Below are 23,871 nucleotides of genomic sequence, written 5' to 3'. Positions count from 1 at the left end.
CCATGGTAGGAAGATTGCCACAAAGAGCAGAGAGCAATAGAGTACTATGAAAGGTACATGCATGACATCACTTCATTAACAGTAGTGCAAACCACAGTGTCAAAAGGGGGGAGGGGGGAGGAGAAAGAAGGGGAGGTGGGAGAGAAAAGGGTATCAGAAGGGTGAGAGGGAAACTGTCGACACTGGTGGTGGGAGATGCACACAGATGAAGGTGGTTGTGCTTTATTGTATGATGGTAACTCAATTATGAACAACTTTATCTATAAAAAAGTACCCTGTAGTATGAACAATCTTGTAACCATGGTGTTTAGATAAATAAATAAATAAATAAATAAAAATAAAGTAATATATTATAGGTCAGACGGATAGTAAAGCTGGAAGGGTACACTCTTGCATGTAGCCAACCTAAGTTCAAGTCCCAATAACCTATATGTTCCCTGGAGTCCCAGCAGAAGCAATTCCTGAGCATGGAGGCAAGAGTAAGCCGGAACAATACCAGTGTGCCCCCACAAACAAACACATATAAATATATATCTCTTAGGGTAATTAATTCTTTATAAAGCATTATAAAAATTTTAGTAAAATTTATATCATGGTTTTTTTGTGCTTAAAATTTACAAAGGAAAAGATAAAAGTTGATGTTCAGTTCTCAGGGATCAACAGTTTTCTACACATTAAATACACTTTTGTCAGTTACTATGCATTTAACTAACTTTCAATTCATTTTGTTTTCACCAGTGTTCCATCCCACTTCAAAGATTTCTGTGGGGGGGGTGGGGAGGGAGCATCCCTACCTGTGCTTTTGTATGCAAAACAGCACTCCAGGCAGTCCTCTGAGCTAATTCCCCAGCCCCCACTCCAAAAGATTGTTAAAATTCATCTAATCAATGTATTTTACTATGAATGAAGTAATGCTGTATCATGTATGTACATGTTTTATTTCAAAGAATTCAACCTTGAGCTTTCCAATTCAGGACTTCAATAGTATAGACACTATTCCACTAAATAAGTATGTCTGGGAGTCAGGAGGACTAAGTTAGGTCTCTAGCTACATAGACCTTTCTCAATACGTTCATCTTGCCAAGCTTTGATACCAGTATTTTATTTAACAAAAGTCCCTAATGTAAGACAGCTTTATCTGTTTCTCAATTAAAGACATTTCTGGAGCTTAAGAAAAACTACTTAATTTGCATATTTGTAGGATGCAGCCAATGTATAATCACTTGCAGGGTCTTTTAAGGGAAATTTAACTATAATCTATTTTCTTTTGGTCATTTGTACAATTTTACAAACTATTCTATCAAGCAATTCTAATATAAATAAATACATTCTTTCATTATGGCAAGTCCACAACACATTTTAAATAAACTTTTTTCAAAAGGTTACACTCCAATATATTGCTCAACTTTTCTGTCAACCCCATTTTTTTCAGTTATTCCTGAGTCCCCAACTTGCATATTTTTCTCTGGATATTTAACCTGACCTTACTTAACTTCTACATTTTTCCTATTTACAGAGTTAAACTTAGGAAATAGTTTATAACTCCCAAATAACTGAAGATTTCCAAACAGTGAATTCCATGTTAAAATATATTCCTTATTTTGGGGGCCAGAGAGACAGTACAGCAGGTAGGGTGCCTGGCTTATCCATGATAAACCGGGGTTCAATCTCCAGCATCTCATAGGTTGCCTGAGCACTACCAAGAATAACCCCTGAGCATTGACTAGTATAGCCTCCCAAAAAACAAAAATAAACAAACTATATATATATATATATACATACACACACATATATGTTGCTTATTTTCCAAATATTTAAAAAAATTAATTGTACAAAAAATGTTTTACCTCTGAATAGTTTTCAGTAAAAAATTTAATGTTTCCTGATGATCTTATTAAGATGTCAGAAAATTTCATATAATTGGACCTCTTTGTCACAAAATTTATTTTTAATTATTTTTAATATGGGTTTGGAGGCCAGAATGATAGATAGCACAGCAGGTATGGCATTTGCCTTGCATGCAACTGATCAGGGTTCGATCCCTGCCATCCCATGTGGTCCCCTGAGCTTATCAGAAGTGATTTCTGAATGCAGAGCCAAAAGTAACCCCTGAGCACTACTGGCTGCAGCCCCAAAACCAAAATAAATAAAATGTGTATCTTCTTTCATAATCCTTATCCCTGACTTCCTCTAAAATGAAAAAATACTACATAGAATTAAAAACTGTCTTTAACCAAAGTACGATAAATTCTAAATGTTATATTTAAAGCTTTTTTTTAAAAGCAAAGAAAGTAAAAGTTACACTTTTCAATTTCAGAATTACAAAAGCTGAATTAAAAACACTGATTTAACCGACTTCTCAGAAACTGAAGCTCAAAAATCTCTTCCCAGAAAATTTCACATGGGCACACACACAATTTTATAATACAATATTTGAGAGCAGGGATAGTCTATCGTCTGTGTATCTATCTATCTATCTATCTATCATCTATCTATCATCATAGAATCTATCAATCCCAGGGAAATAAATGCTAACACTGACTTTATGGGAAGACAGCCTAAAAAATGTTTATTAGAGAATAGGAGTTTCAAAAGACAGGCATTTAGCGTTTGAAAATCAAGGTAAATGCTGCAGCACTTTCTGTTCTGAAATAATGTAACTTTTCCATGGGAGTTCTGTTCATTGTGGATTCCCTGTTTCCCCCTCCACCCCACGTGCACCTCTTGAGACACAAGTGCCTGCACCATCACATCCGTACCTCCCTCATCACCACCTTTTAGCAAGGAGACTGGAAGGGCTATTTGAGTTACTGCTGAGAAGCAGCCCTCCAAGTTGGCCCTTGAATACCTCTAGTGACACAACGTAAAGCTTCAGAAGGTATGTATCCCAGCTTGGGGCCACACTGAGGAATGATAAAGTTCCAATTTGACTAGCATAATTTGTAGACTTTAGGGGCCACCTCACTGTATATCTCCTTCAATTCCTTGCCAAATAATAAAATTAAAAGCCAAGACTAAAGATTGTTTTGATCCTATCAAATAAAAGTCATTGCTATGTTGAAAAGCACTTTCTTTGTGTAATTCAAAATATAAAAGGCTCAATCCTGGGGCCGGAGGCGGTGGCACAAGTGGTAAGGACAAGCTCTAGCCTAGGACAGACATGGTTCTATCCCCTACCCCTCCCCGCGTCCTCTGTGATCTCCCAAGCTAGGAGCGATTTCTGAGCCCATAGACAGGAGTAACCACTGACAGTCACTGGGTGTGGCCCAAAAACAAACAAACAACAACAACAACAACAACAAAAAGGATCAATCCTGCCTAGTGCCATGTTGTACATCTTTCCACTACATAAAACATTTAAAAATCACCAACACTGAAAGATTAAGAATATGGTGACTTGAAACAGTATCAGTTGTGTCTACAGTTTGTCTGTAGTTCGATTTATGCCTATGATTCTGTAACAAACAGATCTAAGCAATGTGATATAAATATAAATTATTATTTATTCATTAGATAAAGTCTGGCTTTCAGAGCTACAAGTTGTCTGTCTCCTTCAATAGCCCCTTAACAGTAAGAAAAAAAACTCCTATTGAGACCGCTGCATCAATAAGGTTCATTTATCACATTACAAAGAAATTCCTTTATTTGACACATTTCCTTAACTAATCACACACACACACACACACATCCACCCCATCACCAACATTTTCCAAAGTGACTGCTTTAGTCAAATCAGGTTTAAAAAAAATAAAAAGATAATTAATACAGTAAAGCTTCTTTTTCAAAGGTCTACTTACTCCCTGGACAATCTCAGAGGATCAAACAATGTCTTTCTTCAGAAGGCTACCTTGTAAGGAGCTTCCTTAGGCCTTTCACTAATTAAACTCCCTGAAGGAATACAAAGTAAACTCTCTACTCTCTGCAAATTGCTTAGGTCACTATTTCAGTAAATTGATACAGTCGCGGGTCTACAAGAACCCCCAGTAACAAATCTATTTCCTAATAAACAGCTGCTTCTCTACCCCCACCCCAACCTGAAGAATACGGTGGGGTTTTGTTTGTTTGTTTAAAAAAAAGGAGGGGGCACCACACACTAAAACTCAGGCAGACAGTCCTCTGAGCATTTCCCTTAGAATGAAATAATGAAGCATTTTATGATCTTTTATATAATTATGGTTTCATTCATCACAAAGCACGTTGCAAAATGTTCTTGCGCGTCATATTGTTAGATGTGCCATGTATTTAAAACAGAGTTCGTTTTAAATCAGTGCACTAAGTTCTGGGTACCCAAATACTGTTCATCTCGTATGAGTTTATTTATGTCTGCTTTTTAACACAAGTTTTGTTCATCGGCTTGCTAATACAAACAGAAAGGGCTAAAATAGCTTACCTAAATCACGCACTAAAGATAGTTAAAAAAAAAAAAAAGTGCCCCACCCCTCCTAAGACAGAATGACTGGAACATTTCAAGACACTCCATCACGTACTAATAAGTGACAGAACCCTCCAAATGGGCTCCAGAAGACGAAGATCTATCGTCCAGTAGTTTATTCTTAAGCAGATTTCTTTTTATCCTCCAAATACCAAACATCGCACTGAGAACAAGTCATTCTTGAAATGACAAGCTTTGTCATTAACTGCCTCGTTTAACAAGCCTGTAGCGCACTTTTCCCGACTTTTTAAATATTAACTCTAAGGTGAGGGGGGAGGAAAAGATCAAGATTTTTCCCCCCGGTAATTATGCAATCAAGGTTAGATTTAGGAGCTTGCAAATCCCAAAAATCCCAAGATATTGCTTTGCTTTGATTCACTTTGGGATTGCTTTTTTTTTTTTCTTTTTTGGGCTGATCTGTGTAAATGCTGCATGCTCTTATAACACTTTGTTTACTTTTTAAGGTTCAAGGAATTCATGGGGTGCCCAGTAGGACTTCTTCCAAAACCCGACCCTTCCCCCCCCCCCCGTCCTGCCCCTCTCCCTCCCCTCCAACCCCAAACTCCAGCCAGCCTTTAGTTAGGGTCGGCTTGGAGGAGAGGAGCGTGTCGGCGGTGGCGGGGGAAATGCCACTCACTCACTCACTCACTCACTCACCGAGTTTCTCCACCAACTTGAGCATCACCCCTCCGATGTGCACCTCCCCGGTGACCCTGAGGGTGACCTCGCGGTTCAGGTCCGTCACATGCACGCTCAGTTCCCACGTCCCGTCGGCGTAGCAGCCATCTGGCATCCTGATCCCGTCCAGAGCCATGGCTCCCTTTTCCTGCGAGCACGGAGGAAATGCAACGCAATGAAAACGGCCCTCGGTCAGCGTCACGGCCTCAGAGACAGAAAGAGGCAGATCGGCCCCGCAGCCGCCGAGTCGGGGTGTGGGAGACGTGAGGGAAGCCCCCCGCGGGGGCTGGGCCGGGCTGGGCTGGGCTGGGCGCGGCGGGGCGGGCGCCCTTCCCGACAGGCAGCCGCCGCTGCTCCTTTCTCCCCGCAGCGGGACCGTCCCGGGCTTCGCTTCACCTGCCCGGACGTCCCGCCAGGGGTCGCGACCTCCCCCTCCCTCCCTCCTCCTCCCCCCCCGCGCTGCCCCCACCCCGCGCGGGACCCTGGCGCCTCACCGCGCACGCGCACGCGCCACTCCCGCTCCGGGCGGCGCCGCCGGGGAGTCCGCTAAGGCAAAAGCCTCGGCTTTGCGCGGGGCCTCGACGGCGGCTCTCTGAAGGCCGGGGGACGGCGGCGTCCTTCTCTTCAGCAGCCCCACGACGAGCGCTCCTCCCGGCCCGAGCGGCTGGCTAATGGACGCCCGTCGTCACGGCTTCTCGCCTTTCTCCCGGCGAGGCGCTCCACCCTCTCTCTCTCTCTCCCCGCCCCCCGAGTCCGAGCGCGGCTCCCCCCAGCGGCCCTCAGCGGGTCTGCCCAGCTCAGCCCGGCCCTTCTCTAGACTCTCTCTCCCTTCAGGCCCAGCTCGGGCCGGGGGTGGGGGCGTGGCTACGAGCGAGGGCGTGGCTATGAGCGGTGGGCGTGGCCTTGCCGACCCGGCTTGGCTTGGCTTGGCTTGGCTTGGCTTGGCTAGGCTTGGCGGGGGGGCGCCCGCCCGTCAGGCCACCACCTCAGTCCCCGCCGAACCGCTGCTGCCCTTTTATGGAAATGCAGGACCCGGCCGTCGGGATGGAATCCAACATCCGGGCTCTCGGTGCCGGGACGTGAGGAGGGGGAGCCCAGGGGAGTGAGCGAGCGGGCGGCCGGCCGGCCTCCACCTCCCTCCTCACCGGGGGCGCTGTCCGAATTGGGGGCGTCCGAGAGGGCGTCTCACCTCAGAGGAGGAGTGAGGGGAAACTGCCAGGACTAGGTGGCTTCGCCGCGAACGGAGTCGCTCGCTCGTTCGTGGCCGCCGCCGCCCCCTCCTCCCCGCCCCTTCCTCAACTCCGGGAGCGCGGCCAAAATTCCCGGGGCGCAGCGAGCGAGGTGCCTACCGCACTCCGGAAGCCGGAGCCAGGGCTTGGGGCAACGGGAATGCTGAAGAGAGCGAAGAGAAGGGAAGAAAAAAAAAACACAAAAACTCCCACCCTAAAACTCCACAGCCAGCCCGGCCTTCGTGACCGTCCCCGGCCGAGGAGGAGGAGGCGAAGCACAAAACTTGCTTGGCCAGCAATGTCCGGCGCGCTCGGCTACGCCTTCCCACCTAGCGGGCTCCCGGGCTTTGCACGCGCGCTTAACCCGTTCGCGGGCTCCCTCCCGCGATGCTCTCGATGGAAGGAAAGGAGGACGTTCCGCCCGCTGAGTTGGATGCAAACTCTGGGCTGCAGCTTCTTCAGCTCTTCAGCAGTGAGGCGGCGAGTTTGATGCGCAGTTTAGAATGCTGAAGACGGCATCTCGCTTCTACCGTCCCGCCCGCATCCTCACCACACCTTGAAGGACTTTTAATGACTCTGGCACGGTGCCCACAGATAACGGACAGACCCAAAGATGGGTACCTACTGCGAACGACCTACCTAGTGATGGAGAATGGTCCTTCTTCCCTTTTTTTTTTTTTTCTTTTTTTACTTCTGCTTCCCTCAGCTGCTCTGAATTTCGTGTCCGGGGCGCCTTTCACAAATATCAAGTCAATGAATAAATGCTGCTAAATTAATGTTGGGCTCCAAAAAGTAGGGGAACCCAAGACCCATTTAAAAAACAAAAAAAAAAAAAACAAAAAAAAAACCTCTTAAAAACTCAAAACTTCGGGGCCGGGCGGTGGCGCTGGAGGTAAGGTGCCTGCCTTACCTGCGCTAGCCTAGGAGACGGACCGCGGTTCGATCCCCCGGCGTCCCATATGGTCCCCCAAGCCAGGAGCGACTTCTGAGCGCATAGCCAGGAGTAACCCCTGAGCGTTACCGGGTGTGGCCCAAAAACCAAAAAAAAAAAAAAAAAAAAAAAACTCAAAACTTCTTGAATTGCTGCAAATGCTTGGAAGAGAAACCCACGAGGCAAATCATGTCTTTGTTCGACAATACCACTGGAAAACAGGGTTACAGGCCTCAAGAAAAGGGTGGGTCCCCAGAAGGAATGAAAGGAAAACAGAGAAATTTAGTCAGAAGCCGGAGGTTTGGCACTGAAAAAAATTAGGGAAAACCACGACAGCCTTTTCAGCTAGCTAGTCATCATGGAGAAATTGATGCCTCCCGTCTCTAGTCTCACCACCCTCCCATTATTTCTACTGGTGGTTTTGGATAGTTCCCTGGAAGCAAATTTAGAGAAGATATGTGTTTGTGCACTGCAGTGAAAAATACACAGAAGACATTGTCAATAAAACAGGGTATTGCTTTTTAACATTGAAATACTATACATGGATTTAGAGAGATAGTATGGGGGATAGGGGCAAGAATCTTGCCTTATATGCAAAGGACCCCAGTTCCATTCCTCAACACAGCCAGAAGAGGCCACTAAGCATCACTGGGTGTGACCCAACCCCTTCTCAGATAAATAAAACTTTGTAGATGCCACTGTGAAGTCACTAACCTACTGGGTTTTTTAATATCCATATGAAGGTGTGTGGGAAATGAGAAGAAGGAAATAAGGCAAAATATTATAGGGTTTCTTTTCTTTGAGCTCCAAACTCTGCATTCAGGACTTTTCTATACCCACTTTAAAATGCAATTTAAATTGCATCTGTTACGTACCATTACACCCACAGTAATACAACTTATTTTATTGTTTGTTTGTTTGTTTTTGTTTTATTTTTTTTGTTTGTTTTTGGGTCACACCCGGCAATGTTCAGGGGTGACTCCTGGCTGTCTGCTCAGAAATAGCTCCTTGCAGGCATGGGGGACCATATGGGACACCGGGATTCGAACCAACCACCTTTGGTCCTGGATCGGCTGCTTGCAAGGCAAACATCGCTGTGCTATCTCTCCGGGCCCGTGATACAACTTCTTTAAAAAAAAAAACTGGGCAGACTTTTCAAGGGCTTATATTGTATGAATATATGTGTTTTAATACCCTCAACTGAAGAGCTTTTTTAGAGCAACAATTTTTAATTCTTTGCATTGTTCACAAATTTACATAGATTGACACTAAAGAAAAAGGAAGATAAGTTGGTACCAAATCAGGCAAATGTCAATCCAACTATGCCCATAGAGAAGTCTAATTACTGATAAAAATTTTTTTATTTTGAAAATGTCTGTATTCCTTTTTTCTTCCTTTTTTTTTTTTTTTTTTTTTTTTTTGGTTTTTGGGCCACACCTGATGGCACTCAGGGTTACTTCTGGCTATCTGCTCAGATAGATAGCTCCTTGCAGGCACCAGGGACCATGTGGGACACCGGGATTCGAACCAACCACCTTAGGTCCTGGATCAGCTGCTTTCAAGGCAAACACCGCTGTGCTATCTCTCTGGCCCCGAAAATGTCTTTATTTCTAAAACAATATAAGCATATAAAGATGCACAGACTATTAGATATCTTTCATTGCAAGTGACTGAAAAATACAGAAATATAAGACTGGAGGTAGAAGAGAGATTTAAAATGAAGTAGGTGGAGAATGTAGCTCACTGATAAAGCAAGTGCCTTGTATATTGAGGCACTGAGTTTTGTTCCAAATTTAACACAAAGCAAGGGACAAAGTTAATTGCAACTTTAAGGACTTACAAAAGTAGTACACTAACTTCTAAGTAACCACAGCTTCCCAAACATACCTTTATAAACCAGAAATACCCATGCCCTTTCTGAATATTCCTTTCCATTCAAGTACATTTGTCAACTGCTATGTCTTGGGTGCTCTTTCAATACTCACTTTCTACATTCTTGGTCTTTGCTCACTTTCCAGTTAATTATTTTCTGAACAATCACTCACTATAGTGCCTACAACCCACTTGCTTGAAGTTTCCCTATATTTAAAGAAAGCAGAGAGAATGTTTGGTAATGTAAAGAATAGCCCTGTTTTTTTAAACATTGCTATAGTTTAATTTACAGCTTTAGAAGACACCTGACCAGCTTTAAAGATCAGCAGTTTGGGGGTTGGGTGGTATCAAACATTAGGAGGCAGAGACCCTCCATGAAGTAGCATTGGAGGAACATTGGATAAGATGACTGTGACAGACTTTCTATTTGAGTTTTTCAAGCTTTCACTGAGTTTGAAAATTAAAGAGAAGGCAGATTCAAATTTCTGAAACATTTTTTCCTAGTTATTCAAGTGATATCCAAGTGCATTTTTTTTTTCCGGTTTTTGGGCCACACCCGGCGGTGCTCAGGGGTTACTCCTGGCTGTCTGCTCAGAAATAGCTCCTGGCAGGCACGGGGGACCATATGGGACACCGGGATTCAAACCAACCACCTTTGGTCCTGGATCAGCTGCTTGCAAGGCAAACGCCGCTGTGCTATCTCTCCGAGCCCCCCAAGTGCATTTCTTAATGTTAACATTCTGCCTGATGTATTCCAGCATATTCAAATGTGAAATCTTACCTAGAATCCCCCACGAAAAAGTCAAAGACAATGCAATCCTTGTGGTACTTACATCATACTGAAAAGTAGTAGAGAACTCCTGTGTTTGGAAGAACAGCTCAAGCATTGAAAGCAGCAATATCCAAATAAGGTACCAAACACTGGGCTTCAATTTAAACCAAATGATACCTCACAGACCTGCCTTCAAATGCTTGCCTGCTGGCTTGGTAATCCCCAGGTTGATTTCAGTGTTTTCTCTGAGCCAATTTAAAGAGTACTTTGTTTCTTAAAAGTTTCTAAGTTTCTAAGTTAATACAAAATATAACCCAGGATTTAACAGAAAGAGAAAGAGGGGTGTAAGCAAAAATAAGAATAGGTTCATGTGAGGTCAGGTTCATTTGTAGGGAGAGACTTAAAAAATAATATCTAAGTCTCTTAAAAAGTAGTATCTAACAGACTTAGATACTATTTTTTAAGTCTCAGTCTAAACAAAACGAAATGTAACCAATTCCTGGCAAATTGAGCAGGATTCTTTGCTTCTGCAGGAATATAGCAGTAAAGCTACGAAAGAGGTAGAAATCAAGCAGCCTAGAATCTGAACTAGAAATGAGCAGAGTTGCAATGGTGACCTTATGAACAGAAGTGGGCACTGACTGAATAACAAGAAAAGGACAGACAAGCTGAGGAGGAAAAATTTTAAAGCAGTGGTTCTTTTACAGTTCCTTGAATCAACAGTGAAATCTCCAAGAGAAAAGATACATACTAATTGTCTTTGATGCCCTAGTTTATGGAAAGCACACCCCCTCCCCGTGCAGAAAATATTTTTTAAATTCCTTTGACTTGTAAGTTTGAACATTATGTTGTCTTGTGAAATGCCTAGCCCCTGGGAAAAAATGAAATATTTACACATGCTTACATAAACAAGGTAACTATGTGAGTGCTTAGTATGGTGCAAGATACTGAGACAGATATGTAGACAGACACCACATGTAGCAAGCTATTAAGGAATGTTTATCTAATGCAGGCCACTTACAATTTAAAAATTAGAAAACACAAACCACATGTTAAAAGAATGAAATTAGCACACTATCTTATACTGCATATAAAAATTAACTCAAAGTGGTTCATAAACCTAAATGTAAAAAAACTATGAAACTCTTCAAAGAACATATTTGTGACCTTTGATTAGGTAATAGTGGCCTCTTAATTACAGCAGCAAGCAGAGGCAACAGGTAAGGCACTTGCCTTGCATACAACCTATTCAAACTTGACCGCATAACAGTCCCCTGAGCACAGCAAAGAGTTATCTTAAGCACAGAGTCAAGAGTAAACAATGAGCACAATTAGGTATAGTGCAAAAACAGTAACAATAAAATGGCAAAACTAAAATAACAATCTAAATTGGATTTTATCAAGATGAATCATATTTCAAAGATCAACATCAAACTGCTAAGCAGATGGGAAATTTTTTGCAAATATCTCTTTTAAGGCACTTGTATCTAGAATACGTAGTCATTACAACTCAACAATAAGAGGACAAATAATTATATTCATAGATGTACCCAGGGGAATAGAAAACATATATCTAGAAGTCAGAGAACTAGTTCTACAATTAGGGCACTTGCCTTATACATGGACAAAGGGTTTGATCTCTGGCATCCATTTGGCTCCTCACACTCTGCCAGAAATGACTTCTGAATGTAGAGCCAGGAGTAACACCTGAGCATTGCCAGGTGTGTTTCAAAAAAAGAAAAAAGGGGGAAACTTGTCTATACAAATACTCATATGTACATATTAACATTAAAAGAGGGGTTAGAGAGATAGTACAGTGGTGAGGGCACTTACCTTGAACACAGAACCAGAGTTCAATCTCTAGTATCCTAAATGTTCACCCAACGCACCAGGAATAAGTCGTGAGTACAGCCAGTGTGGCTCTGAATTTTTTTTAAAAACATACAAAATGATAAGGAAACAAAACATACATTTTTATTTATCAGTTGAAAAACTTTTGGGTTATTTATACACATTTATACATATTTGTTTATCCATTCATCACTTGAAAGAAACTTGGGCTATTTCCAATGTTAGAGCCCATAAAGAAGAGCACTTCAAATATTTCAAAAAGGCATATGGATAATCTTGAAGTAAGTAGTGCTTGAATATCAGCCAGAATATTGTGTCCCCAGCCTGTAGTCTCTTCTATGAAAGAATCCTTCCTTCACTAGCAAGTAGAGAGAAGCCTTATAAACTCAGGAAAGTTAGGTTAAGAAGACCTTATTTCTTTATTTTTGGTTTGGGAGTTATACCAGACTATGTTCAGGGTTATTTTCAGAAGTGCCCTGGCTGCAGGCTGGAGCGGTGGCATAGGACGTAAGGCATCTGCCTTGCCTGCAACAGCCTAGGATGGAATGCGGTTTGATCCCCCTGTGTCCTATATGGTCCCCCAAGCCAGGGGCGATTTCTGAGCATATAGCCAGGAATAACCCCTGAGTATCACCGGAGAGATAGCATGGAGGTAGGCGTTTGCCTTGCTTGCAGAAGGATGGTGGTTAGAATCCTGGCAACCCATATGGTCCCCCAAGCCTGCCAGGAGCGATTTCTGAGTGTAGAACCAGGAATAATCGCTGAGCATTGCCTGGTGTGACCCAAAAACCAACAGAAATAAAGAAAGAAAGAAAGAAAGAAAGAAAGAAAGAAAGAAAGAAAGAAAGAAAGAAAGAAAGAAAGAAAGAAAGAAAGAAAGAAAGAAAGAAAGAAAGAAAGAAAGAGAGAGAGAGAGAGAGAGAAAGAAAGAAAGAAAGAAAGAAAGAAAGAAAGAAAGAAAGAAAGAAAGAAAGAAAGAAAGAAAGAAAGAAAGAAAGAAAGAAAGAAAGAAAGAAAGGAGGAGGAGGGAGGGAGGGAGGGAGGGAGGGAGGGAGGGAGGGAGGGAGGAAGGAAGGAAGACGGGAAGGAGGGAGGGAGGGAAGGAAGGGAAGGAAGGAAGGAAGGAAGGAAGGAAGGAAGGAAGGAAGGAAGGAAGGAAGGAAGGAAGGAAGGAAGAAAGGAAGGAAGGAAGGAAGGAGGAAGGAGTGCCCTGGGAACAAGATGGTGTTGGGGATAAAATATGGGGCACCAGCACCTTCAACTATCTCTCTACTGGTCCCCACAAAGACTTTATAAACAAAGTCTGCTTAGTGGCTGGAGAGATAGCATGGAGGTAGAGTGTTTGCCTTGCATGCAGAAGGATGGTGGTTAGAATCCTGGCATCCCATATGGTCTCCTGAGCCTGCCAGGAGCAATTTCTGAGCATAGAGCCAGGAGTAACCCCTGGGCACTGCCGGGTGTGACCCCAAAACAAAAAACAAACAAAAAATACAAAAACAAAGTCTGCTTAGTTTCCTGCTACTCAGGCCTAAAGTTTCGTTGTCATGTTTTTGGTTTTTGTTTTTGTTTTTGGGCCACACCTAGCAGCGCTCAAGGGTTACTCCAGGCTCTGCTTTCAGAAATCGATCCTTGCAGGCTCGAGGGACCCTATGGGATGATGGCAGGGATCAAACTCAGGTTTGTCCCAGGTCAGCCACATTTGCAAGGCAAACACCCTGCTACTGTGCTATCACTCTGTCATGACTCCTGTCAATTTTTGTCTCAAAAATATAAAGTAGATATAAAATATAGATATAGAATAGATTAGAATTTTAAGTACTTTTTCACATTCCATATTCATGTCTTTTGTGCAAAATTAATTTTTCTCCTGTTAATCTGTCTTGTATCATTTAAAATTTTAATTTCTATTATTAATAATTACAAATAAGTAATATTTAATGATCTGTGGGCCTCCAAACCAGTGCTCAGAGAAGTGCTTCTGGGAATTCTCAGGTAATCAGACCTGCAGTTTAGTGTGAGGAGATGAAGCACCATGGTGCCAAGGAATTATCCAGGCAACCTCTATGGTGCTTGGAGAACCTATGATACCAGAGACTGAGCACAATTCCAATACTGAGCACACTCAAGACATAGGCTTTCTCTTTCATCCATAGACTATATCTCCAGCCCCTATTTTTTTTAATCAGCAGAAGAAATAACCTATTAAAATAAATGATAATCACTGGATCATCAAAATCTTCAAACTGAGTCTGTATTTCTCAGACCTCTGACAGAAGATCATTAATGAAGTCAGGGAATGTTTGATGAAGAAGATAAACATAAACATATCTGAAGGAGCAGAGGGATTTAGGCTCATGGAGAGGAGTCATATGAGAAAATGTGAGGTAGAGGTGAAGCATGTCACCAATCAGGGAGAAGGGAAGGAATGCAAAAGAAATGTTTTGAGGGCCAGGAAGGTGGCACTAGAGGTAAGGTGCAGGCCTTGCAAGCGCTAGCATAGGACGGACCATGGTTCGATCCCTCGGTGTCCCATATGGTCCCCCTAAGCCAAGGGCGATTTCTGAGTGCATAGCCAGGAGTAACCCCTGAGTGTCAAACAGGTGTGGCCCAAAAACCAAGAAAAAAAAAAAAAGAAATGGTTTGAAGAGAGTGAGCACAGAGTGAGGCTGCAATGGGGAGGATGGAAGTTTTTTTTTTGTTTTTTTTTTTTGTTTTTGGGCCACACCCGGTAACGCTCAGGGGTTACTCCTGGCTATGCGCTCAGAAGTCGCTCCTGGCTTGGGGGACCATATGGGACACCGGGGGATCGAACCGCGGTCCGTCCAAGGCTAGCGCAGGCAAGGCAGGCACCTTACCTCTTGCGCCACCTCCCGGCCCCAGAGGATGGAAGTTTATACTTCAAGACAGAAAACCTGGAACCATTAAAAGGTTAGTTGGGTTAGAAATAATATAGCATATAGCAAAATACATATATAGCAGGTGTGGTGTTTGTCTTGCATATAACCAACCAACCTAGGCTTGATCCTGGGTACCACATACCCAAGACCCTGCCAGATGTAAACACAGAAATAGGAGAGGTTCCTGAACACAGAGCCAGGATTAAGCTCTGAGCACAGTCAGGTATGCCCTTCCACAAAAAAAAAAAAAAAAAAAAAAAAAAGTTGGAACATGGAAGTGACATGAAAACAATGCTCAAAGAAGATTAATTGGGCAAAAATATGCAATGACAGATTGAAAGAGGTAGAGGATAGAGTCTTGAGAATTGATTTAGAAGCCATTCATAATTTAGATATGAGGAAAATAAACCTATAGCTGATAAGACAAATAATAGGATTGTAGTTGGGGCCGGAGTAATTACACAGTGGTTAGGGCACTTGCCTTACATGCTGCCAGCCCATGTTGGATATTTGGCATTTCATATAGTCCCCCAAACCTGCCATGTGTAAATTCTGAGTACAGAGTTGAGTAACCTCTGAGCACCGCTGGGTGTGACCCCCGCAAATAGGATTGTAGTTGTCAGAAATTCCAAAGAATTAAAGTCAAAAGAATCTGAACTTTTTATTTTATATTTGAAGTGCTATACATGGAACTTTAAATACTTCTCACAAAAGCCTTTCACATAATCCTTATTATTTTAACGAGGTAACAGATGTTTAGATTGGTTATTGGTTATATAATATGTTCTAAGCCAGGGGTCTCAAACTCAATTTACCTGGGGGCCACAGGGGGCAAAGTCGGGGTGAGGCAGGGATTTCGCTTACCAAATATTTGCAATAAAAAATCGCATTAGTAAGAAAAAAAATCGCGGGGCCGGTGAGATAGCATGGAGGTAAGGCGTTTGCCTTCCATGCAGAAGGACAGTGGTTCGAATCCCGGTATCCCATATGGTCCCCCATGCCTACCAGGGACGATTTCTGAGCATAGAGGCAGGAGTAACCCCTGAGCGTGCCGGGTATGACCCAAAAACCAAAAAAAAAAAAAAAAAGCCTAAAGGGGCCGGGCGGTGGCGCTGGAGGTAAGGTGCCTGCCTTGCCTGCGCTAGCCTAGGATGGACCGCGGTTCGATCCCCCAGCGTCCCATATGGTCCCCCAAGAAGCCAGGAGCAACTTCTGAGCGCATAGCCAGGAGTAACCCCTGAGCGTCACAGGGTGTGGCCCAAAAACCAAAAAAAAAAAAAAAAAGAAAAAAGAAAAAAAATCGCAAAAAATCGTATTAAACATTTGCATACCCTGAACGGAACTGCTCGGGCTATGCGAATGTTTAATGCGATTTTTTCCTTACTAATGCGATTTTTATTGCGATTATTTGGTAAGCGAATAATCGCGAATACTACGATATTTGAAGGCCGGCCATGGGCCACAAAATGTTGTATGGAGGGCCGCAAACGGCCCACGGACCACGAGTTTGAGACCCTTGTTCTAAGCCATGCAATCAGTACATAAAAGAAAAAAAAAAAACCTAGATCTGGAAAAGAAAGACAAATGATTCAAAGTTACTTGGGCAACTTGGAAAACAATGAAACTACACTGAAGAACAGAAATTGGGATGAAGTGATTATAGTGGGTAATGGGAAAATGGGACTTTTGTTTTGTTTTTGAGCTACACCCAAAACAGTGCTTAGGGGCCACTCCTCATCCATTGCTCAGGGATTTGCTGTTCCTGGAGGACATGTGATTCTGAGGATTGAACCAGTTTCCAACATGCAATGTATGTGCTTCAGTTCATTGAGTTATCTCCATGGCTCAATATTAGATATTTTATTCTATGGGTTTTTTTAGGGGTGTGGGCACAGGGATTACTTCTGGTGGGGTTAGGGGAATATATGTGATATCAGGGATCAAATCTGGGTCAGCTCTGTGCAAAGCAGCTGTAGTATCTCTCCTGCCCACCCAAGATTAAACATTTTTTTAAAGAAATATCAAACTTGGAGTGAAAATTGCATAGTCCAGTAGAAATACTTAAAGCACATTTAGAAAAACAAGACTACAAATTTTGAAGGAGTATGAGATCACAAAGAGAAATTGTGAATGGCTTTTGTGGATGGCTTAGGATTCCGGATGAGACTGACCTTTCTACTCTCCAAAGAAAGAAGCAGGAAGAAGAGTCATGTGAGGCAACAAAGAAAGGATCACAGGTGCAAAAGAAATCAGGTTAAACTACTGTGGGCCAAGCCAAAGGACAAAGAGGAAATGGGGGGGCAGGAGAGAGAGAGAGAGAGAGGAGAGAGAGAGAGAGAGAGAGATAGAGAGAGAGAGAGAGAGAGAGAGAGAGAGAGAGAGAGAGAAAGCCACAGAAAGAACTTTCCAAAGATGGTCTTTAAGAAGTTTATTTCGGGGGGGGGGGTCACATCTAGCAGTGCTCAGGGCTCACTCCTGGCTCTATACTCAAGTATCACTCCTCATAGAGCTCTGAGGATCATACGAGTGCCGGAAATCTACGCCAGGTTGGCTGCAGGTGAAATAAGTGCTTTATTTGTTGTACTATCAGCCCCAATTTAAAATAGTTTAAAGAAGAAAAAGAGAAGTTTATCAACAAAAATTAATAAGGATGGTAAATAAAGATGCAACCGAAGCAATGAAACAAATTTTTTTTTTTTTGGTTTTTGGGTCACACCCAGCAGTACTCAGTGATTACTCCTGGCTCTATGCTCAAAAATCGTTCCTGGCAGGCTCAGGGAACCAAACGGGATGACGGGATTTGAACCACCGTCCTTCTGCATGCAAGGCAAATGCCCTACCTCCATGCATCTCTCCGGTCCCACAATGATACTTTTTCAAAATAAAGGAGAACTCCTATTCAGAAAGGCTATGGGATATATAAGTGGAAAAATAGTTGCTTAAAACAAAAATCAAAATGACTCCATTCTTACTCAGCTGGGATAATTTCAGAAGATTCAGGAGGTAGCAGGAGCCACCCTTGCCAAGTCAAAAAACTGAATTTGCAAGATAGGATGGGTTATTGGAATACTTAAAACAAAGTTTTTAAAAAGTGGCCCAGAAGGGATACTCTTAAAAAAAAATACAATGAATGTTAGTCAAGGAGAAGGTGGAGCTGGCTGGGTTATTGTGTTGCTCAGATGAACACCCTCCTATGAGGTCAGATTAGGGTCGGGATGTAAGGAAGGAAGGATGTGATGAAGAGATTATTTCAGTACAACTAGTGCAGATTCAGAGACACAGTAGAAGAATCAGTGGTGATGGTGCAGATGCCAACTTGCCTGGCCCCAAGCTGCTGCTGCTGAGAGGTCAAATGGCCTGGGAACTGTAAGCTACCACTTGTAAATCATGAAAGGTTACAGGCCAAGAGGCCTGCCAGTTCCTACAGCTGCTTTCATGCTGTCAGTTCCTATAGCTCGGCAGGAATTCCGACTTGGTCAGTGTTTCCTGGTTAATGAACACACAGGCTCCTCTCTGATGTTCTGGCTGGTTTCTCCCTTGTTTTTTGGTAGCAAGTACAATGATGACTTCTACCCCCACACCCTCCTTCTGAGAAATGATCCCTACACTTTGTGCTTTGTACCACATTCCGCCCTCAAAAGCACAAGTCCTCTATTCTTTCCACACCAGGAGTTGCAATTCCACTTAAAATGCCAAACCATAAAATCACCTTTAATTCCAATTGCCCGAGGGACACCTCAGTCCAACTTGGAAGGACAAAAGCACACCCCACCCCCCACTCACAACTTGCTCTTAACAAAGGTGCTCTCAGGTGACAGAAAATTGACCACAGCTGAATATCACCATCTGGTGCCTGGGAGGTGTCACTGCAAATCTTTTCTTCACTAAATTTAATGAGTTCCTTATGAACTTTGTTAATGCCATTTCTGTACCTATTAGAAAATTAAATCCTTTGGCCAAGTGTGGGACTCAAATTATAGAGCACATGTCTTAATGCCATGTTTGATGTCATGGGTTTGTTCTCCAGCATCACTGTTTGGTTCTGGGGACCCCAACAATTAAAAAAAATTAACTATTTTCAGGATATCCATCACACAAAAAATTTTTTTTTCAGGGATGGGAGTTTGTACCATACTCAAGGAGCTACTCTAGAAGCCCCTCCTGGAAATGCCAGGGATCAAACTGAAGTCACCTACATGCAAAGCAAGAATCTGTAGTATCTCCTAGGCTCGCACTCTTTCTTTAGGATTTCACTCAGGGTGGTAAGCTAAAACTCATCCCTACCAGATTATTGCCATAACTATTCAAACAAATGTCATCCTCTCCTCTTTAAAAAAGGAAAACAATCTTCTTGATCACAAGTGGTTTTACAACCCATTTTACTGCTAGAGTTCCTTCACACAGAAAACCACTCAAATGCAATGTCATTTGCTAGATCTTTTCTTCCTCAACTCTTCATGACTTTTTAATTCACCACTACACCACACCCCCAGACTCCCTGCTACATAGGTCTCTGTTTTCACCATTCCACTGAATTGTTCTTGGAATTAGCAATGGTTTTCATGTTGTAAAATAAATGGTACCTTTTTCCGTCCTCTTCTTGCTCTGCCTCTCAGCACCATTAGATGCTAGTTTTCAGTCTTTCTAAATTCTCACTCCTCTTGGAGTCTGGAAATTGTGGTTCCTCTTTTCTCCTTCTACTTCTCTATTCTTATTTTCCCTGTCTTTCTCGTTGGGACCACTTTCAGGTCTCTTAATTTATCTTGGATTGCATGGCACCCTGTCCATGATGTCTTTTCTATTTTATATCCATTTTCTCTTTAGTTGGTCTCCTACATTGAGGCTTAAAATCCAAATGTAGGGCCCGGAGAGATAGCACAGCGGCGTTTGCCTTGCAAGCAGCCGATCCAGGACCAAAGCTGGTTGGTTCAATTCCCGGTGTCCCATATGGTCTCCCGTGCCTGCCAGGAGCTATTTCTGAGCAGACAGCCAGGAGAAACCCCTGAGCACCGACAGGTGGGCCCAAAAACCAAAAAAAAAAAAAAAAAAAGGAAAAAAAATACAAATGTTATCTAATGATCCCCAAATATCTAGCCCAACTCTATGCCTGAGATCCCAGACTTTAGACTCATGTGTAATAAGCACTTCAAACCAACAGATGCATGGAACCACTGACTTTTTTTCAATTTCTGTGTTTTCCATCTTAGTAAATAATTTTCATCTATTGTTTACTCAACCTGAAAGCAAGGAGTCAGCCTTGATTTCCAACATTCTTTCATCCTCCCCCTCCTCTAGTGACTGATTGAACACCAAATCTCCCTTTAAGTCTTTAAATGCCCAGGGTAATAGTACAGCAGGTAGGGCTTGCATGTGGTCAGTCTTGCATGTGACTGACCAGGGTTCAATCCTGGCACCCCATATGGTCCCTCCACTTTCTCTCCAGAAGTAAACCCTAAAAACAGAACCAGGGAAAAGCCCTAATACCACCAATTGTGGCTCAAACACCCCCCCAAATAAGATAAAATAAAGTAAAATAAAATGTAATTGATCCCAAATAAATCCATTAATCTAAGATCTTTGTTATCACTCCACTAATTCTAGCTGCCTTCTCAATTGGATTATTCATTTGATAGTTTTAAGTGGCTTTTCTTCTCTTTTCCTCTCAAGTCTATTTTTCAGACAGTAGCTAGAAAGATTCATTATGTATGTAAGTCATAGCATTTATTCTTATCTTAGGGAGAATCTGAATGCTTAGATCCAAATATCTTGCCTTGACTTAAAGGGTTTTACAGGATCTGGGCACTTTCTAACTCACTGACTCGTTGACTCATTGACTTCAGTCTTATAGACAGACTTCCAGAAAACAGACCTCCAGAGTAACTTGTTTTAGCCCCCTTGCCATTTCTCTGCCCCCATGCTCTTCCATGACCTCATTTTCCTTTCTCTGGCTATGCACTTTATAGCAGACTTTGTCTCTTCCATCACCCCAATCACCTCTTTTGTTTGGTTTTTGGGTCACACCTAGTGGTGCTCAGGGGTTACTCCTGGTTCTGCACTCAGAAATTGCTCCTGGCAGGCCCAGGGGACCATATAGGATGCCAGGAATTGAACCAGGGTACATCCAAGTTTGACTGCCCTACCACTGGGCTATCACTCTGGCCCTACCCCAAACATCTTTACCTTAGCTACTTTCTAATTTATCATCTGATTTTTTTCCTCCATTAAAGTCTATCAAAAATTAAAATTATCTTCCTTTTTGTTTATTATTGTTATCATTATTGTGTCTTGTTTGAAGCCACTGTCAATGATGCTCAGGGTCTACTCTCTATTTGGCACCAAGGATCACTTCCTGACAGTGCTCAGTAGACCATGCATTGCCAGGGATTGAACCAAAATTAAACCAACACCTCCAGGATGCAGAGAATATTCTATAGCCCTTTGAACCTTTCCCTAACCCCATAGTTAATTTTTTTATGTCTCTATTCCACTCAGATTTCACTTCTACGCCATTTGAATGTAGCTCTTTGAAAGTAGAGACTATCCAATTTTTGTTTGTTTGTTTGTTTTTGTTTTTATGGGGGGGTCACACCCGGCATCGCTCAGGGGTTACTCCTGGCTCCACACTCAGAAGTCTCTCCTGGCAAACTCGGGGGGACCATATGGATGCCGGGATTTCGAAACCACCGACCTTCTGCAATGAAAGGCAAACAACCTTACCTCGATGCTATCTCTCCAGCCCTGGGACTATCCAATTTTATTTTGATGTGCTGACTCTTGGGCTCTGTTCAGATTGCAATCAATGCAAATGCAGGTCCAGTAGCCCTTTGTCCTCCTCTGCCTTCTTCATAGCCATATCCTCATCTTCACTTCACCTAGCCCTTGCGTGTCAGAAGATGTGGTTCAACCAAAAATCAGTGGAATGAATAAAATAATGAAATGTAGCATATCAGAAACATGGTTTCTAAAGAAAGTAAAGCTCTAGAAGGTCTCTGAATGTGTTTGGGGGGATTGGAGAGATAATACAGGGTTATGGCCCTTGCCTTGCCTAACCAGACCACCCTGGCTATATCCCTAGCACTCAAATGATCTCCAGAGCACCACTAGGAGTGATCTCTAGCACAGAGGCAGAAATAAATTCCTGAGCACTGCCAGGTGTGGCTTCAGAAACAGAAAAAAATAAAACTATCTTGATATCTTTCTCAGAGCCACATGTGTATTTTTTTCATGTGGCTACCACAACAGTGATATGAAGGCCATCTGGGCAATGCAGGGTCTGAGAAGTCCAGAATCTACTATTTAATAGGCAGCAATAGAGCACAAAATTCTGCCTCCTAAGCCTACTAATAGCACTTGTTTCTAGGGCCTGGGGAGGTAGTGCAGAGATTATGGGTGAACAGTTGGGTGTGGCCCTAATATCAAAACCAAACAAATAAGCAAATATTCCCCACCCCTCCCATCAAATAACAACCATTAGTTTCTTCAGGAACCTCAGTACTTCAGTTCAGAGCAGCAATGCCAAAGTTAAGCCTAAAGTGGAACATCTGGGCTTTTCTTCTTGGCAGGATCTGTAGAATAAATAATAGACAAGCCCAGTAAACCTTCCAATCTCTCTCCTCCACCACCCCCAAATAAAATAGAACAGCTAATTTTCCACAAGCAGACTGTCTAATGCTTTATATGACTTAATTTTTAATATTTTGGAGGATGCCTTTCACATTCCCCAAGGAGACCATTTTATATTTAATGTTTATCTCTAAGACAGGCAGTGTTTCCAGTAATCACACCGAATTTTAAAATGCCATCTTGTCCTCTTGAGATGAAGTCCTTCCTCTCTGTAAAAAAGGTAGGTATTTCAAATATGGTATTAGGTTTTCCAACTGTTGCCCAGTAGACAATCTATTTCTAGAATCTCTTTCAAAGAAATGATTTTTTTCATTGATGTTCGTGAAATTTATTATTTTTAATCTTTCTTGTTAACTAATAAAATTCTTATACTTAAAATTAATACATTTTTTAATAATGAAGGATTTTATTTTAATTTTAATTTTTTAATTTTGGGACCACACCAGGTAGTCCAGGCTTACTACTGGATCTGTGCTCAGCTCACTCACTGTAGGTTTGGGGACCATATGGGGAAGTGTCAGGTAGAAGCTTGGTTCACTATTTGCAAGGCAAATGCCCTACCCACTATACTTCCTTTTGCCCTATTAACTTTCTAACAAAATAGACTATTTTCAGGGTGACTTTCTTTGTTTCCTTCACTAGTTATTACAATGGAGGTTGGGTAGCACTCTTGGTCACAGTGCTCTTAAGGGAGTTGCCACTTTTGTTGTGGAATTCATTCACTTTGCTGTGGTGTTTAGCTGGTGTCCAAACTGGTTTGTGGTGCTCATATTCCCTGGTTCTACACTTTGTGTTATCCCTGTGATGGAACTGAGATCCATGCCTGTAAGGAGCATTCTACTCAAAGTGAGCCCCAGACCTGCAGGTATGACATTCACACAGCATAAAATAGCTCTACTTTCTGTGTATCTTGTTAAACTTCACTTTTTATACCACCCTCAGGCTCCAAAATTCTCATCATCTCAGACAGAAACTGGGTTCAGTATCACTAATTTCCAGGAACCTCAATCTGGGTCTCTGGTAACCACCATTTACTTTCTAGTTCTAGGAATTTGACTATTCTGACATTTTGTATAAATGCACTGATATTTAGAGGAACTAACATTTCTCATTTACACTATGCAGTGATTTCAAATACTTAGGAAACTCACAATGCTTCTTTGACAACAATATTCATTTAAGGGTGATGTTAAAAAATATTTGGATTGGAAGCTGGAACAATAGCACAGCGGTAGAGTGGTTACCTTGCACGTGGCTGACCCGGAACCAAACTGAGTTCCATCTTTGGCATCTCAGATGGTCCCATGCATAAGCCTACCAGGAGCAATTTCTGAGCACAGAGTCAGAGTTAACCCCCGAGAGCTGCCAGGTATGGCCCAAAATCCCCTCCCCCCCAAATTTGGACTGGGGTTTAATCCCTGTGACCATATGCATCCTAGGACTGCAGGGGGGTCACCCTCAAGCACCAAGCAGGAAGTAGCGCCTGAGGGTCTAGAGAACGTATTTAGGTGTAGCCCAAAACAAAACAAACAAAATGAAAAACAATCACCGACCAACCAACCATTGGATGGCAGGTGAAACCCTGG

General features: G+C 42.6%; 1 protein-coding gene across 4 annotated transcripts in view; it reads right to left on the bottom strand.

The window, feature by feature from the left end:
- FERMT2 (FERM domain containing kindlin 2) overlaps positions 1-5,693 on the bottom strand; it is a 104,846-nt gene extending 99,153 nt beyond the window's left edge. For all 4 annotated transcript variants that reach the window (XM_049767196.1, XM_049767205.1, XM_049767213.1 and 1 more), the window contains exons 1-2: positions 5,605-5,693; positions 5,090-5,258 (exon numbers count right to left, since the gene is read on the bottom strand). In XM_049767196.1, the coding sequence (XP_049623153.1) occupies positions 5,090-5,246 (157 nt within the window). In that variant the 5' untranslated portion in view covers positions 5,247-5,258; positions 5,605-5,693. The remainder of the gene's footprint in view (positions 1-5,089; positions 5,259-5,604) is intronic.
- Between the last annotated feature and the right edge of the window lie 18,178 nt (positions 5,694-23,871).

Source organism: Suncus etruscus, chromosome 2 (genome assembly GCF_024139225.1).
Source record: "Suncus etruscus isolate mSunEtr1 chromosome 2, mSunEtr1.pri.cur, whole genome shotgun sequence".
Lineage (NCBI taxonomy): Eukaryota > Metazoa > Chordata > Mammalia > Eulipotyphla > Soricidae > Suncus > Suncus etruscus.
The sequence above is the reverse complement of the archived record's forward strand: the minus strand, read 5'-3'. Positions and strand labels throughout refer to the sequence as shown.